This window comes from Protopterus annectens, chromosome 15.part0 (genome assembly GCF_019279795.1).
Source record: "Protopterus annectens isolate FY-2018-M chromosome 15.part0, PAN1.0, whole genome shotgun sequence".
NCBI lineage: Eukaryota > Metazoa > Chordata > Ceratodontiformes > Protopteridae > Protopterus > Protopterus annectens.
Window position 1 is genome coordinate 281060043 of NC_056749.1, and position 17839 is coordinate 281077881.

A 17839-nucleotide genomic window follows, 5' to 3' on the forward strand; every position below is an offset into this window, starting at 1 on the left:
AAATCGCAACTGGTATCCTCTCAAATTACATTCTTGGGTGCAAGCTTGAATACAACTGCCCAGATGACTTATCTTACGCCAGAAAAACAAATTCAATTAATGAAGGACTTCAAATAAGTGGCCACAAAAACCCAGCTATATCTGCAAGGCAAATTCTGCAGGCCTTTGGGGTTCATGGCTTCCTGCTTTCTAATAATGCCATATGCAAGACTGCATATGAGGACACTTCAATGGTACCTAAAAAGCTTATGGAGTCAACATTGTCGCAGCCTGGAAACAATGATTCCTATCATTCCTTGCCTGCAGAAAGAGTTCCTATGGTGGGCAGAGGCCTGTCACCAAAACAAGGGACTGTCATTCATTCCACTACCTGCTACCCAAACCCTGACTACAGACTCATCAGATTATGCTTGGGGGCGCATCTGGCAGGGAGATGCATTCAGGGCCAATGGAGCCCAAATCAAATGCACCTACATAACGAGAAAGAGATGCTAGCTGTACAGAATACTCTGACAGCCGTCAAGGACTATCTTCATCCAGGACCGCTACTGATAACTACAGACACCACAGTCATGTGGTACATAAACAGGCAGAGGGGTACACATTCTTACCCCCTTTGCAGACTAGCCATGGCTTTGTGGAACACGGCCTTGACTTATCGAATACATCTACAAGCTCAGTTCCAGCCAGGAAAGCAAAATACTCTGGCAGATGAACTAAGCAGAAGTCTCATGGACCCACATGAATGGAAACTGGATCCACAAATCTACAGCATGTTAACACGCCAATGGGGGAGCCCAGACATAGTTTTGGGGTGAGGTAAAAAGATCTATCAGTTGGACAATTTCTGCACAATAATTCATCACAAAAAAGCTTGGAAAGTGGATGCTGTATCCTTCAGCTGGAAAAACCTATGTCTATGCCTTTCCCCCTCTGCCTCTGCTCTCCAAGATCTTACTAAAAGTCAGACAGGAAAAACCAAAAATGATTCTGATTGCTCCAGACTGGCCTCGCCAACACTGGTACCCGCTCCTACGCAATATGTCAAACCTTCCTCTGTGGTACCTGCCTCAGACTTCTTACCTACCGTCTCAGCAGAACTATCAAATTCTGCACACTCCGCTCCAAATCTTGCAGTATGGCTAATCAACTAATTTCACCAGTTGCATCTCTCAGCAAACCTGTGATGAATGTCATTTTGGATGCTAAAAGGCCTAGTACTAGAAAATCTTATGCTGACAAATGGAAAAGATACTGTGCCTGGAACCAAGCACAAGGAATAAGCACAGCAATGCCCAATATTCCTCAGATTCTGCAATTTTTAGCTGTGATGCTTCACAAGGGCCTATTTTTTTCTTTCATCAAAATCCATGCCTCTGCCATTTCAGCTCATTACAACAGAGCCTCCCCTCTTTTCTCATCCCCTGCTAAAGCAGTACCTCGGAGGGGCCAAAAATTTAAAATCTCCCAGGAGAGCACCAACTCCTGCATGGGACCTCAATTTTGTGTTGGAACAACTCACTCTACCTCCTTTTTGCCAGCTGCTACTGCAGACCTAAAATTTTTCTCTTGGAAGACAGCTTTTCTTTTAGCAGTCAAGTCAGCTAGAAGGATTTCAGAACTATAGGCTCTCATGGCAGTGGAGCCTTGTATTATATTTTAGCCAGACAGGGTGGCTCTCGGGACTAATCCATCCTTTATTCCTAAAGTGGTATCTAGTGTGGCTTTTAATCAGACCATTCATCTGCCTGCCTTCTTCCCAAATCCACAGAACAAGTGTGAGCGGATTCTGCATTCATTGGATGTACACAGATGACTAAGATTCTACTTACAGGACAAAATCTCTAAAAATCTGAGCAATTACTGGTGGCATTTGCTGCAGGGGCAGAGGGGAAGGCAATTTCAAAGCAGACTATTTCAAAATGGATACGCCATTGTATTCGTTTCTGCTACATGCACCATGGTAAACTTGTCCCCAAGGGGATCAGATCCCATTCCACCAGGGCTGCATCTACTTCTGCAGCCTTTCTCAGAGGGGTTCCTACCAAAGACATTCTAGAAGCTGCTACCTGGAGTTCAGTTCATATGTTCACCAAACATTACCATTTACCTCTCTTTAAATCCAGAGCAGGCTTTGCCACTGCTGTCCTGCAGGGCCTTATACCTGCTCCTAATACTGTATAATTCCATCCTCCCAACCATAGCTTTGGGATTCTACCCAAATGTAATGACTGCAACAGTGAAACACGAAGAGCCTAGTACAGTTGTGTACACTTACCATAAATGTAGATGTTTGAGTGTATTCACTGTTGCAGTCCTGGTTACCCACCCTCCAGTCCCCTATTTTTCTCTTACTATACCTCTTCCTTCCCTTATATGCTTAAAAGCCTTTTTGGTGTATTTGCTTTTATTTGGAGATATATTTTTTGTCTTCTAAATTGCATGCATGCATATATATATATATATATATATATATATATATATATATATATATAGATATAGATATAGATAGATATATATATATATATATATATATATATATATAGATATAATTTATTTTGCTCCCCATTGCATGTTTTTTTTACCCCGGACGACCTGACATGGAAGAAGGGACAGCAACCAAGACTTTGTTAATCAGGCCGACTGAGGGCAACCTGCCAGCAGATTACCCTAATGTAATAACTGCTACAGTGAATACTCAAACGTCTACATTTATGGTAAGTGTACACAACTGTACTTTTCCAGGGTCTGTAGATGACCTGCATTTGTGCAGAGGAATTGATGTAAATCTAGACACCTTCACCTTTAGTTCCTGCCTGTTTAGTAACTGGACTAAATATGTGGAAGGCATGTATTGCCTTGCACTGCCAGGATGCTGTCTGGGCCGTTAAACTACATCTCAAGGACTGCACAAATGCCAGCATTCTGTAGGGTGGGAAGAGCTTGTAGGAGTGGAGTTTCTTGTTTAGACTCCTAGAATTGAACTGTAACACCTTTAGACTAGGCTCCCTGCTTGTGCTGTCAAGTATCCGAATTGCTACTCTGACTTGGTTCCTCTGGGCTTTACTTAAGACTTTATAACTCTGCCAGGGGAAGTGTACATTTCTTTGCATGATTGTTCATTCAGACATCTTTACATGACTGTTCATTCAGAAATCTTTCTTTTCCATCTTGTGGGATGCCTCCTTATAAAGAGGACTTTAGTGTTTTTCTGAGTCTAAATCTGTCACCACCCCCAACAAGAACCAGAAGGTATCTTGCCAAGACAAGACATTTGGAATTTGAACTAGATCTTTCAGCTGAGGAAGGAAGCATTGGTGCGTTCCTCCATATGGTCTTGATAACCCAAAATTTGAGAAGTTTCAATACTTGAAGCAGAGGTAGCAGGTAGTCAAGTCTTCTCAACTGAGGTGATCTCTCTCCTCTTATGTTGCTGGTAATACTTGGGAGCACTTTGATTCTGCGGCCATGATTGCCCAAACGCAGCTAGATTTATTAAGTTCTTAACGAGTATTCTTTGAGCAGAGATTCCAAAGGCAGATATGGTGTGTAGCCCAACCCTGAGAAATAATTTTTCATCAGACTCTAGTTATCCATTCCCCTACCTAACAGAGTCTGTGGTAATGGACTGGTTTGGAAAATGTATGGACACATCCTCAACGTTGTCCATGGAGGAGATGAACTAAGCAATTGTATTTGTCTGCCTAGCCTTTGTTGACCAGGTTGGTCCCTCTAGGCTGGTGGTCTAAAATTCAGCTAAGTGCTATTCTCAAAGAGCTAAAACATGGAATGTTGGACTATCTGACAGTTCCCGAAAAATTCTGTCAGGGCCTAAGCTTGCATCTTCATTTACACTGAGCAGCCATATCTGTTAGCTTTTTACTGGCACTCTTGTCAGTTTGAGTGTATTCATCAAGGGCACAAATGTATTTTTTCAATAATCACCACTCCAAGGCCTCTTGCTATATGATCTGCAAACAGACAAAACAGATGAATATCTAAATGATGGAGAAAGGTCAGAGATTTATAGCTGTGGTGGGTATATGCTGTCATTCTGTACAGCATTCCTTTGTCCAGAATAAGACAACACCGTCCAACAGTTTCATTTAGAGTACAGCTGGGCTTTTGCCCCAAAACAGGCTCCTAGCATCGTCTTATCTTGAACAGTCCTGTAACCAAAATTGCCACAAATGTGTGTCTGTTTTAGGCTCATAGGGAAACCACTTGAATGGGCATACTGCCCAAGGGATTTGGTTCCCCTATATGGGTATTGCATATCCTTTTAATAGCCTTTCAGGAGTTTTTCCACCTGCCTGTAAATGCAGACAGTTTCAGTGGTGGTTGCTAAAAGTAATCTGAAGAAAAGTGTACATTTGCCAGTAGTTTTACCTTAAATTCCGTCAGTAGAAAACGACTTCAACAGATGGTCCTCTAGGTCTGTGATGGAGAAGGTCATTTGTCAGAACGTTCCTATCTCCAACACCTCCCTAGTGCTTTTAAGGTTTTTCTGTAGGGAAATCTTTATCACTAAAGAGAAGGAAGATGGGGTAGTGCATTATGGGACAGAAGTGGCATAGGTAGTCTGGAAAAGTTTCACATGCCAAATGGCACTTGCTCTTGGGCATCAGCCTTACCTGTTCCTGCAAACAGACCTCTCGAGCTTTAATTCTCATAACTTTTCATTTTGTTATAAAATTGATAGAATTGTAATCTCAAATGTGTCTTCATTTAATGACCATGAATTTCTCTGCCATCCTTAGTGTCTAGTATTTCTTTGGGGGGATTTACTAGCTGCTGTTTACCAGTGGCAAAAATGTAGCAGTTTAGTCTGTGTTTTATTGACATAATTTTTGCTTAAAAGGCTTTCTGGAAATGTATGAATGAGGCAGTAATTAGATCACAAGGGAATTAACACTATAATATTTTGCATGCTAGGTAACTTTTGATACAACTGATCATCTCAGTGAAGAAGCTATTCAGAAGAGGCACCTAGAAAGATTAAAACTTCAGGAGCTTGAACAACAAAGAAAGGAAGAAAAGAGGAGAGAAAAAGAGGAGGAAGAGGCTGCTGAACGGTGAGAAGTGGAAAGTTTTTTTTTTTTTTTTTTTTTTTTTTACTTCTGCAAACTTTGCCAAACTGTAAGACTTAAATACATCTGATAGGATGTTGTAATGTATTGGTTTATCAAAACACTTGTAAGTAGCACTGACAACGTTACAGATAATCTGCTGGCCTTTGAGGTTTTTATTCAGACTGACTACAGAAGTAATGTGTACCAGTTTTGCAATGCAGGTCAATATTAGCTGAATATTAGCATATTTAGAGGTATGCAGCACATATCGTCCATCCTGTGGGTATAAAATTATGCATAATTTGTTCTGCATACTCTGAAGTGGCATGTTTTATTGTAGTGATAATTTTAAGTTAAGCTTTAGTCTGCATTGAGCATGTCATGTGCTTTTTACATCAAATAAGATACTTTGTTCATATTCAAAAGACAGCTCTGCATCAAGAAATGCACATGTCTTCAGATGAAATGTTAAAGGAACACACTACCCTTACGTACTCACTCAACCACAAGGTTTCTTTTATCCCTACAAATTCATCCCAGCCACAGGCAGTAGACCAATCGCAATTAAAAGTTTTATAATTCTAAATTTCATTGCTTCGGTATCATAGGGCTGGAAAGTCCATCCCCCATTCATTCTTCATGCAGTGTATCGTGTCATTTCTGGAGGAATTTGTCTCCCCCCTCATTACTTATCCTTGACGCAGTCCAGTGAGTTGTTCCACCTGCTTATGTACTGCCCAAAATATGACGTAGGCTGTAGACTGGCTTGCTTTGGACACGTCATCGTGGAACACATGTTCTTGTTGTGGAACTCCATGAGCAACTGTTTCCTTCAGTTGTCAAAACCATAATGGAGCGTTTCTTTTTGAGTGAAACTGAGGCTGACGTCTTTGGAAACCACGAAGTGTAGTAGCTTGGATAAGTGCATTTTTTCTTTACTACATAAAAAGCTTTTACCTATAAAGTGTATCATTAAACTTTTTTTCTTTTTTTTACATTGTGTTTCTCTGGTGATTGTCAGCCTTTATAAAATGCCAAGTAGAAATGCCCCAAACTGTCACTTAGTACTGAAACTTTTCCTGCATCTTGTATTCGTTATATTAGTGATACTGTCTGCTGCTGAAAACTTGATCAGGAATAGTTAGTGCTAAGCAGTAGGGTTTTATCCATGCAGGTGTTTTGGAAAAATGATAAAACCTCTGCTTTTTTGCTGTACTGAAACATGAAATATTCTTAATGCAAGGTTTGATACTTGATCTGTTGATGATTTGTTGCTGGCTGCCATTGAATTGTATGTGTGATATACTTGTCATGTCTTTTATGAGCATGCAGCATGTTATTCAGTTCTGCTCTTATTTCAAGAAAAATATCATGAAAATGTCAATACAAGGAGGAGTAAAAGCAATGTCCATGTTTGCTTTAGAAAGGAAAGATTTTAAGACTACTTAAAATGCTCCTACATATAATTAATTGTGGTAGAGGAGAACATGCACTCTGAATGAACTGTGGATGAAAAGCTACGAATGTGTTTGTCGACTTCATGGAGCACAAGTGCCACATAGAGTATTGTGACATTGCTGGTCATCACTATGAAAAGACTAAAGGAACAGGTTCATAAAAAGTTGCTATGTATGCAGTCCTGGAGACCTTTAGGGAAATTGTGCGATATTCCCATATGCTACACAGCATTGCCTGGTTAAGTGAGTTGCACAAAGTTGCACAGGAAAATTAAAGAAAATTTGAGATTCTGTACTCCTGATACCAAATAGAAGTTTACTCCTTTGCACTTACTGCCAGACATCACAAGTTCAGTTAGTAGAACTGGAATGGGATGCTGCACATTCCACAGTTTACTGAAGGTTGTAACCCTCCCGAGTATGGTTTCCTGCAAAGTGCAGACATTTCCTAATTAGTCTTGGAGTGGCCATAGTATAAGTAGTAGTGTCATTATGAAGGAATCTGTTTTGCTGAATAGTGTTTCTTTTACACATTAACAAATGAGTACATGAGCAGAATAACATAAAAGAAAATATGCTCAAAGAAAAAATAGTGATGCTTGGGCATGGAATAGAGAATTTGGTAATAGTTTGCTGTGGAATTGGAGAACGGTGTAATAAGCTCAAAAAGAATGCATTACTTGTACGACTAATGCAAGTGATACAGAATTTCCAAAAATGTTGTGTTCACCCCCCCCCCCCCCAAAAAAAAAAAAAAAAAAAAAAAGCACTGCCGGGACAGTGGAATAGTAATTTTTCAGTCCATTCTTTACTGTGCCAGTATCAGGGAGTCAGGTTTGCAAAATAGTACTTTGCTATAATTTAACAAATCTTGAGATGACTAGAATATCAGGAAAATAAAGAAAAAAAAATATTGCCAGAAGACATCTGTCTCTCAGAAAAATGAAAGTTATCCAAACTTAAGTTACAGTAATATTGTGTTGTGCACATAGTAAGGGAAAAATTACTTGTCACTAGTAACAAAACAAAAATAATAGAGCATTTACTACAACTTCCAGCCCAAAATAAATCTTCCTGCATGGGCAGAGGGGAACAGATTTATATTGGGAGTCCCTTCCTTTCCATTATGAGCTGTCAATTGTACTTGATTCTGTAAGGGTCTCAGTGCAGTGACAGGTTTAACATTTCAGCATGTGGTCTGGGGGAAGGAGACTGTCACTTCATCTTGGACTACAAAAGAAAACCATGAACCAAAGGCCTGCGATTTAGCTACTTTTCTGCCTGTAGCTGTATAAACTTTAGTGTAGTGTAAAAACAAGCTCTGAGCCACACATAAATGAGGGTGATTAGAGAAGCAGTCCTGTTACAGAAAGTATACAAGATGACAGTGACTCTCACAAACCCCGTTATATGTCAGTGGTATGGGAATTCACAACTACCTTATGTCTGGCAAGAGTCATATAAAGCAGACTTGAAATGGGTTATGGGAAAGAGAAAGGGTTAAGGAAGAGCAAGGTCATGTTGATACATCAAGCCCCATTGGCAGCTGTTGTGAAAAACAGGTTAAAATTCAATGCAAAGCACTTGGTGATTTTGAGGTGTTTAAGATGGATCAGGAAACTAGTGGGGAAAAAAGGTTTTTTTTTTTTTAGTTCTAAGGTGGAGTGTTCCCTTGAACCTGCAGCTGTGGTTGAATTAAAATACCTGGCTTACAAAACTGTTTTGCGTGGCAGTCACCTCTGCAAGGAGAGTATCAGAACTTCACGCTCTTTCTTGTAAACTTCCTAATTTCGTTTTCCATAAGGGTAAAGTTACTTTGAGAACAAATCCAACCTTTCTCCCTAAGGTGGCTTCTGAATCATCACTTAACCATTCTATCAACCTTCCTGTTTTCTTCTTTACCTAAGGGATCTCCTGCCAAGAGTAGCACAACATCTGGCCAGTATACCAAAGCCTTTAGTTCATATAGGCATTGTTTGTCACAAGCATGCTCCCTGCGCAAGGCATAGAGCATAAAGGTGGCATACAGACACGTACACTCATAACTTTTGCCACCAATCCAAATGCCATGGTTGAGTATCTTTCTGAATTCCCTTCTGCTATGTTGGTTACCAGGCCATATTTTTAGTGCCCCATTGAGGTTTCTTCCTTTATTTCTTGTGTTCATGTCATCCAGAAAGGGAAAATGTGAGTGTGGGAGGCAGATTCCCCATAAAGATGGTCACGACCAGTGTCTGTCTTGTTTGGGTGCTTCCCATGATCATACACAGGGCTCTATCTACCAGGCGTTTATGGCTCAGTCCCTACATACTCATCTGTCCTTGTTTGTATACCTAGATAGCAGTGTCTTAAATTGTTGGCTCTAGGTGCTGAGAAGGAATCCTCCTGTCTTGGGGGTTGGCACTCTGCCATTAATGCCAAAAAAAGTTAGGTCTAATCTGGCTGCTGTCCAGCCACCCTGGATGTCTCTGTTGAGGCTAGTGAAATCCCAGAGGACTGTCCATTGTTTACATCAATTTCCTCTGCCAGTACCTTGGTGGTTGGCATGGATCTCATTTCTCTGAAGCTTTTCAATCGTCTGTACCTGATGCTGAGGGGAACCGCTGCTGATCTTATCCGAAGGACCGAGGGAGAATCCTTGTATCTTAGTAAGGGGTGAGATTCCTTCAACCATTAGAGTCATGCTGAAGGTTTGACCCTTTAGAGGGTGTTTTGAGTGGGCATCCTGCAGAAAAAGAAACAAAAAGCAAAACATATTTCCCCGTTAAGGACCCCCAGCGGGAATAGCAGGTTTTCACTTCGGGTATATTTACTGCTTTGACCTTGAAGCCTCCTCAAGGGGTCTGTGTCCCTGCTCTTCCCTGGTCTTCCACTGCACTGATGAAGCCTAGGGAATTGGAATCCTCAAATGTGGAACTGGACCTGGGGGGAGGGGGTCTCTGGCTTATTCTTGCCATTTACTTTCCTCCTCGGTCTACGGTTTAGAGGAAGAAGATTCCATCAGACCAGATTCCCCTTTGGAAGAGTGCTTCTTTGGGAATACCATTGTCTGTATGATTATTTTAAGTGGGATTTTTCTCAAGCATCTGAGATTCAAAAAAGATATCTGCTGCTACAGATGAAGTCACCCAAATCATCTGCTGGTGCTCCTATTTTGGATGCCCTGTTGGCAGTGTCTGTAGCTCCTGACTTAGCCTCCTGCACTTAAGAAGCCAGATAGATTCTGTAAAGTGCCTGAGGAGTGCAAATTTCTTTGTAAATGCCCTTCTGCTGACCCTTCTATTGTCAGTCTCCTCTGACAAGCCATCCAAGTTGTTGCTGTCCACCATGCTTTTGCCTTCTAATAAGGATAGTAGGGCTATGGCAAGGCTGGGGAAGAAAGTTTACACTGCTGCCACTTTATCGTTTATGGCCATCAGCTACCAGACTTGTATGACGAGATATGATTTGGCTGCTGTTTCTCAGGTTTTTAAGGTAGTTTCTGACCTTCCTTACTCTAAGGAGAAGGCTTCGTTCGGCCTTTTCCAAGCTGGGATCTACTACTCATTTTGCCTGCTATTCAGTCAAATGCAACTTTGATACACCTCTGATGCCTCTTCCAGGGCTACTGCCTTTGGCTTGGTTATGAAGCATTATTCATGTCTTTGTCTTCATGCTCTGTCTGAAGACATTAAGGCCAAACTTTTAAATACTCCTTTGGATAATAAACATCTTTTTGGATCTGCTGCTGCTGAGTCTCTCCAGAAGAAGGGAAAAGCCTTGCAGGAGCTGAATTGTATTTTTGTTTCTCGTATTTCAAAATTTCAGACTAACTACCCCTCCAAAACTGCCTTTGTTCGTAGTTAATCTCACCCTTCTCTTAAGGGCAAGAAGGGTTCTTAGCATGTGCCTCCTGCTAAGTCTACTCAATCTCTTGCCACCCAGAAACCTATTATGTGAAGTTGTTCGATCTCACCGTTTGTTCTTACACACTGGTTCGGAGCCGATCCCTCTGCTCAGAGTCTGCCACATTCCAAGCTCTGCATCTAAGAGAAGCTCGAGGCACAGTCCCTATCCCATGATCCTCTCCTGCTAACCCTCAGATCTAGTTTGCCGCTGCAACAGGTCTCATCGTAGAGTGAGAGCTCGGGCCAGTATCCTTTTTTCTATAAAAAAAATTTATATATATATATTTCTAAAAAGTTAAAGATTATAAGTTTTTTTTCTTATTAGTATTACTGTGCGAGTGTGTCAGGTTAAATTAGTCTTTACATTAGTGATAAGAAATTTGTGGGAGCGGCTGCTCCTAGGCCTTAGGCCACTAACTTTCTGTCAGGGCTCTGTCAGATTATCTCTGTTTAAATTACTTTTTTTCTTAGCATTTAACCTTGTTGATAAATATTTACCTGTTTAGTAAGGTTAGTTTTGTGTATGTATATATATGTGTATATATAGATATAGATATAGATATAGATTATAATTTCTAGGAATGTCAGAAAAAGCCAAATCTGGATTTAAGCGTTGCCAGTGTGGACAGACAATGTCCATAACTGACCACCACGTTTCCTGCGTCGACTGTCTTGGCCCTCTCCATCTTCAGGAGGACTGCTCCATCTGCCACTCGTTTAGTGGCAGAGTGATGATGGAAAGATGCAGGTAACTTATTGAGAGAGGTCTCCTGAAGCCGGAGTTTCAAGAGGCATTGGAAAGGCAGACCAGTCATCAAAGTCTTCGAAGGGGTCGAAGTCTTCCGAGGTGTCAGCCCAGGACATCGTCTCAGAGTACCTCTGTTAAGATTCTGTCGCCAGCTCCACAGACCTTGGAGCCGAGCATCGAACTGCTGCCTCGGGGCGAGGTCAAGGTTTTGGAGCCGATGTCAGAGGTACTAACTTCATCGATCCTTCGTTCGGTGAACTCTTCGCCCCATTCCTCCAGACCACTGTCAGACACCGACGTGGATCGTTAGTGCAGAAGCTGATGGAGAATACGGCCTTATCCAAACTAATTGCAGTTTCGTCCCAATTGGTTTAGAAGCTTGAAACTCTTCTGTTCCAGCCATAGATCCTCCGAGACCCATGGAGTCATCGGAGCCGGGAGTCGATCTGATGATTGATTCCCTGGAGCCGAAGCCTTCGTTAGTGCTTTCGGCTCCACTGACCTAGACACCCTTGGTACCCATCGAGGGGTCTCGGAGCTGACAGTCTCTCCTCTGTTCCGGGGGCGGGGGGGGGGGGGTCGAACCAAAGTTTCGGTTCCGACTCTTCCCCTCGGTGCAGATTAGTTCGGCTCTGTCCTCTGGATCGGAGCCCGTGGTTCCGGGCCCAAGGAGGATACCGGGTTCTTCGGAACCGGTGGAATCCTCGGCCCGGGGCTCCGGTGCTTTCGAGGCCATGAGGAAGGTTTTGTCTAAGACATTCACATCTTCAGATTCCTCTTCTCTCTCCCCGAAAGGTCCGCGTTCTGGTTCTGCACCACCGGTCCCCACTAAGCGTAGAGACCCAAAGCCTCAGTCTCACCCAGAGGGTGAACCCTGCTCCTCGGAAGCTTCACCAGATGCCCCCTCTGATGAAGTCCTGAGGAAGAGATTGTGAAAGAGGAGGCACCTTGATTCTCCACAGGAATCGCTGACATCGGACACCGACTTGGATGAACCAGAGGGGGTCCCCATGGTCCTCCTCCGAGGATGTCTCGTTTGCCGACATCCTGGAAATTCTTAAACAGAGGGGTGGCTGGCAGTCACTTGCCCCCACTGAGGACGAGTCGGTGTTGCTGAAGGCTTTTGGGGCTCAACCTTCCACCTCTTGGGTAACTCCGCCCTTCGAGTTAATGGATTTAATAGCTCGAAGTGCATGGGAGTCCCCTGACACCTTGGAACCAGTCCCTCAGAGGCCTAATAAGTACATCACTGCCCCCCAGGATAAAGCGCATCTCACCAAGGGAGTCCCAGTTGATGCTATGGTGGTGGCGGCAGCCACCAAGAAAGAAATGTCTGAAGCATCTTCCTCTGTTCATCCGCCTAACAAAGACTCTAGAAAGATGGACCGGTACGAGAAGCGCATTTTTAGTTCAGCGACTTTTTCCATGTGATCGCTGAACTACCTCACCCATTTTACCCGTCTTCAGAGAGATCTCAAAGAATTGGGAGATACTCTACAGGGTACCACAGATGCTGCTGTCTCAGACAAGGTGACAGCACAGCTCAATACCCTAAACTCTATCGTTAACTCATCCATGCGGCTCATTTCATATGCAGCCAAAGGATCGAGTAGGTCTGCAGCTTCAGCGATCGCTCTGAGGAGACGATCCTGGATGCGCCTATGCTCCTTTGCAGAAGCCTTTAAGTCCTCCCTTACTAATGCCCCTTTTGATGGCTCCTCCTTGTTTGGGCCCAAAGTAGGTGTGAGCAAGAAGGAAAGACCCTGTCTGCCGTAGGGGTAAATTTTTCCGCCCCTTCTAGACCATACCCCAAAGGGCAAAGAGGTGGAAAAATGTGGTTCCGGAAGACTCTGGGAGCTTTCCAATCCACACCTAGTGAAACCCCCTTCAGAGGCAGAGGAGGGGGAAGGAATGGAAGACGCCGCCCAGGCGGCAGAGGAGGTCCGCAGAACCAGGGCGACAGGGAATAGCGTCCCTGGTAAGCCCTTCCAGCACTCCTGAGTGGAGGCCCAGCTGTCCTGCTCTGGAGGCAGTCGGGGGTCACTTGGCTTTATACCCAGAGGCCTGGCTAAATCTTACTTCAGATTCCTGGGTAAAAAGCATAATAACCAGAGGGCACAACATCCCTTTCTTAAACAATCCCCCCATCCAAAAAAGATTCCCAGATATTCCACTCAATCTGAGGGATCAGGCAGCCATAGAAATACAAAGGCTGTTAGAGTCATCCAGCCAGTCCTGGCAGACCAAATAAGATCCAGAACTTACTCAAGGTTCTTTTTAGTTCCAAAGAAAATGGCGGACTGGAGACCAATACTGGACCTCAGCAAACTCAATACCTTCGTGAAGAAGGAAACATTCCGGATGGTCACGCTACAATCGATCCTTCCGTTTCTTCAAACGAACAATTGGATGTGCTCTATAGATATCAAGGATGCGTACTACCACATAAAAAATGGCCAGGCCATCCAGAGATCACCTGCGCTTCTGGCTGGGAGCCGGTCACTTTGTTTCGAGCTCTGCACTTTGGCCTCACCTCAGCCCCCAGGGTGTTCAAGTGCATGGCAGTAGTGGTGTCCCACCTGAGACTACTAGGATTCTGGGTGTTTCCATACTTAGACGACTGGCTCCTTAACGCCACCACCAGGCATCACCTATTGCAAGCCAGGGACTATACAATCGATCTCTGTTCCCGTTTAGGCATAACACTGAACTTCGAAAAATCTGCCTTGTCACCCTCACAGCATATATCATTCATAGGAGCGGAATTAGACACTACCTTAACTCTGATCAGGCTTCCCCAAACAAGAGTTTCAGCCTGAAGGGAACAGATTTCTGCTCTTCTACAAAACAAGAGAGTCCCCGCTGCACAGGTCCTGAAAGTATTAGGCATAATGGCAGCTACCCTTATCGCGGTCCCCCTAGGGAGAATGCACATGAGGATCCTCCAGTGGCTACTCTTCGCACAGTGGTCTTACCAATGGCTACCGTTGTCGCACAACATCCTGCTCATGGAGTCTTGCAAGCGGGATCTTCAATGGTGGATGAACAGCCACGAGCTTACGATAGGCCATCCGTTCGTGCTTCGCCCCCATAGCCACAGTGACCACGGACGCTTCCCTGATAGGGTGGGGGGACCTTTTCAGGGGAGAACAGTTCAAGGCGAGTGGTCGAAAATAGAGTACAACCTGCACATCAATGTCCTGGAGTTGAGAGCAGTGTTCCTGGCGTTGCAACACTTTCACGACTACTTACCTCCGGGAACAGTTGCAATTCAGACAGACAACATGTCAGTGGTCTGGTACATAAACAAACAAGGAGGAACCAGGTATTGCCCCTTATGCAGAGAGGCTCTGAGAATCTGGCAATGGGCTGGTCCACCAGACGCTTTCTCATAGCAATGCACATCCTGGGGACATCCAATGTAATAGCGGACAGGTTGAGCAGAGCCATCCTGTTACCTCACGAGTGGTCCCTCAAAAATCAAGTAGCGGAAAGGATTTTCCACAGATGGGGCCAGCCTTGCTGCGAGCTTTTGCATCCCCCTGAATGCCAAATGCAGAAGCTATTTCGCCCTACTTCCCCCTCCGGGAGCCGCCCCTAGGGACGCACTTGTGCACGATTGGCCCCCGGGTCTCCTATATGCTTTTCCTCCTGTTCCACTAATCTTGATATTTCTGCAGAAAGCCAAAAGTCTGGAAAGGACAATCCTCTTGATAGCACCATTCTGGCCTTGACAAATCTGGTTCCCCTTTCTTCAAGATTACCAAATAGAGGAACCCTGGACTCTGGACCCAGTGCCAGACCTTCTGACCCACTCGTTAGGAGTTCTTCACCCCTCTCTTTCATCCCTCAAATTGACAGCATGGCTGCTACACTTCCCAGCTTAGCCAGGTCAGATCTTTTGTCTCCAGCAGTACAACATATTTTGATCTCTTCCCACAAAGCCTCCACTAGAAAATTATACAAGAGCAAATGGAAATGTTTCGTGTGTTGGGCTTCCAAACGAGGTATTGATCCCTTGGTTGCTCCTATTCATAAGGTTCTAGATTTTCTATCTATTCTTTTTCATCAAGGGGCTTCAACATCCACCATAAGGGTACAGCTGGCTGCCATATCTAATTTTCATGTGGGTGAAGGGGGCTCTAAAATTATGTCTCGTAGACTTTGTAGAGCTTTCATGAAGGGAACTTATCTCCGACCACCCGTTTGAAGTCCGTTTTTTCCTTGGAACTTAAATCTAATGCTATCTCAGCTCATGTTATCACCCTTTGAACCAGCCTCGTCATGCCCACTTAAATATCTTTCCTGCAAAACCCTGTTTCTTGTTGCAATCACTTCAGCTCGCAGAGTCTCAGAGCTGCAAGCACTGTCAATTAGACCCCCGTATCTAATCTTTCACCCAGACGGTCTCCTTGTGTACTAATCCGTCCTTTCTACCAAAAGTCTGCTCAGAATCTAATCTTAATCAGTCCATAGAACTTCCTACCTTCTTCAGGCACCTTACCAATAAATTGGAATACATGTTACACAAATTGGACGTGCACAGACAGCTGAGATTTTACCTGGACATGACAAAATAATTCCAGAAATCGGATCAACTTTTTGTTTCGCATGCGGATAATAAGAAAGGACTTGCAGTATCAAAAATCACGTTATCCAAATGGCTTTCGGACTGCATAAACTTTGTTTATTCATCTTCCAATCAGTCTATTCCGCTCAAAGCTAAAGCTCATTCTACTAGAGCTGTTTCTACTTCCCTAGCCCATGCTGCTCGTTTACCGATAGATATTATTTGTGCAGCGGCTACCTGGTCAAAACCTCATACCTTTATCACTCATTACAAAGTGGACAGGGCCTCCAGGGACGGGGCTTCCTTTGGTTCCACTGTTCTCAGGAATGTTCTCCCGTGAGCCACCCGGGGTTTAGGGTGCTAAGGACGCTACCCGTGTGTAAGAACAAATGGCGAGATTGAACAACTTCACATAATGAAGTTATGTTCTTACCATAATGTTCCATGTGAGTTGTTCATCTCGCCTTTGTTCTTACATTCCCGCCCTCCTTCCCCCTCCGTGTTCTGGAAGAACAGGTACGACTGGTGCTTGGTTGTCTTTCTCATGGTCCCCTTAGACTGTCTCTAGGTAATATACGTGTATATGTGTATGAATACGTATGCATGTGTAAGAGAATGTCTTCTGTTGTCTGGTTTTCATAGCAAACTAGATCTGAGGGTTAGCAGGAGAGGATCATGGGATAGGGACTGTGCCTCGAGCTTCTCTTAGCCGCAGAGCTTGGAATGTGGCCGACTCGGCTCCGAACCAGTGTGTAAGAACAAAGGCGAGATGAACTCACATGGAACGTTATGGAAAGAACATAACTTCTTTTTCTAGGACAAGCCAGATTTTGACAGTTTGCTTTCTCCTTCCCTCAGCCAGGTTCCCTTATCCCTTTGTTCTTTCCCTGTCTCTTCCAAACTGGCTACAAATCACTTTAGAGACTCTGGTTCTGTCCATTATCTGTCAGGGATAGTTCATGGTTTGGAAGTCCCTTCCTCCTTTTTCAGGAATTTCTCAATCCCTTTGGGAGCAGCCAGCTGTCTCATTTCCCAGAGGTTTTTCATTTTTTTGGGTCAGGGCACCATTCAAGCCATGCTTCCTGCCCAGTTAGAGAAGGGAATTTATTCCAGAATGTTTTGGTCCCATGAAAGGAGGGCAGGTGGAGACCAATTCTGGATCTTTCCTGGCTGAATACCTTTCTTATGATTCCTTCTTCCCTTTCAGATGCTGTCTGCAAACATTATTTCTTCTTCTTCTACTCCAGGCCTTTCTGGTATTGCTGGATCTCAAGGATGGTTACCTTCACATCCCCATCTGTCCCCTGTTCAGGAAATTGTCTCTCCTCCTTGCATTTTCAGTTCTTTGCATTGCGCTTTGGCCTCTATGCTGCCTCAACAGTATTCACCAAATACCTCGCTCCTGTCATTGCTTTTTGCAGGATTCAAGGAATTCAAATCTTTTATTTAAATGTTCTGCCTATTCAAGGTCCTTCCCCCCAGTGCTCTGCTTCAGGATCTCAACTCTACTAGTTACCTAATGCAGAGTCTAGGATTCACCTTAAACTTCTAGAAATCAGTTCTGACACCATCCTAGGATATTTTTCATCACTGCAGACTTAAGACAATTCTTATACTGGCATCTCTACCATTCCCCAAGGCTCTCTTTTCCAGTCTCTTCCTCCTCCGGTGTCTGTTACGGCCAGTGAATTTTTCATAGTTCTTGGGTTCATGGCTTCCACCATTCCCATGCTCCCACTCACTAGGCTCCATATGAGGAAGCTTCAGTGGTACCTCAGGGCAGTGTGGGTTCAAAATTGCCACCCCCAGATTTCCTGGTTCCTTTCCTTCCCTGTCTCATGCTCAAGCTTCGGTGGTGGATTTGTCAACTTTCACTCTCCTTTTTAGGCTTCAGTTTCAACTTGGGCATTCTTTACAGACTCCAGACAGGGGGGTGGGGTGCCTTTTATGGCCTCCTCTTCAGAGGCCAGACCACATCAGTATAAAGGAAATGGGGGCTGTGCTTCTGGCACTTCAGGCTTTTCATTCCCTCTTTCATCCTGGGCCCCTTAATGTCTTCACAGACAATACCATAGTAATGGATAAGTCAGCAATCGAGGGGGCAC

General features: G+C 43.9%; 1 protein-coding gene across 1 annotated transcript in view; it reads left to right on the top strand.

Moving 5' to 3' along the window:
- Positions 1-17839, top strand: part of LOC122789643 (A-kinase anchor protein 17B-like) — a 699729-nt gene that overhangs the window by 524847 nt on the left and 157043 nt on the right. Inside the window, exon 4 of the mRNA XM_044057053.1 lies at positions 4936-5075. Within this exon, the coding sequence (XP_043912988.1) occupies positions 4936-5075 (140 nt within the window). The remainder of the gene's footprint in view (positions 1-4935; positions 5076-17839) is intronic.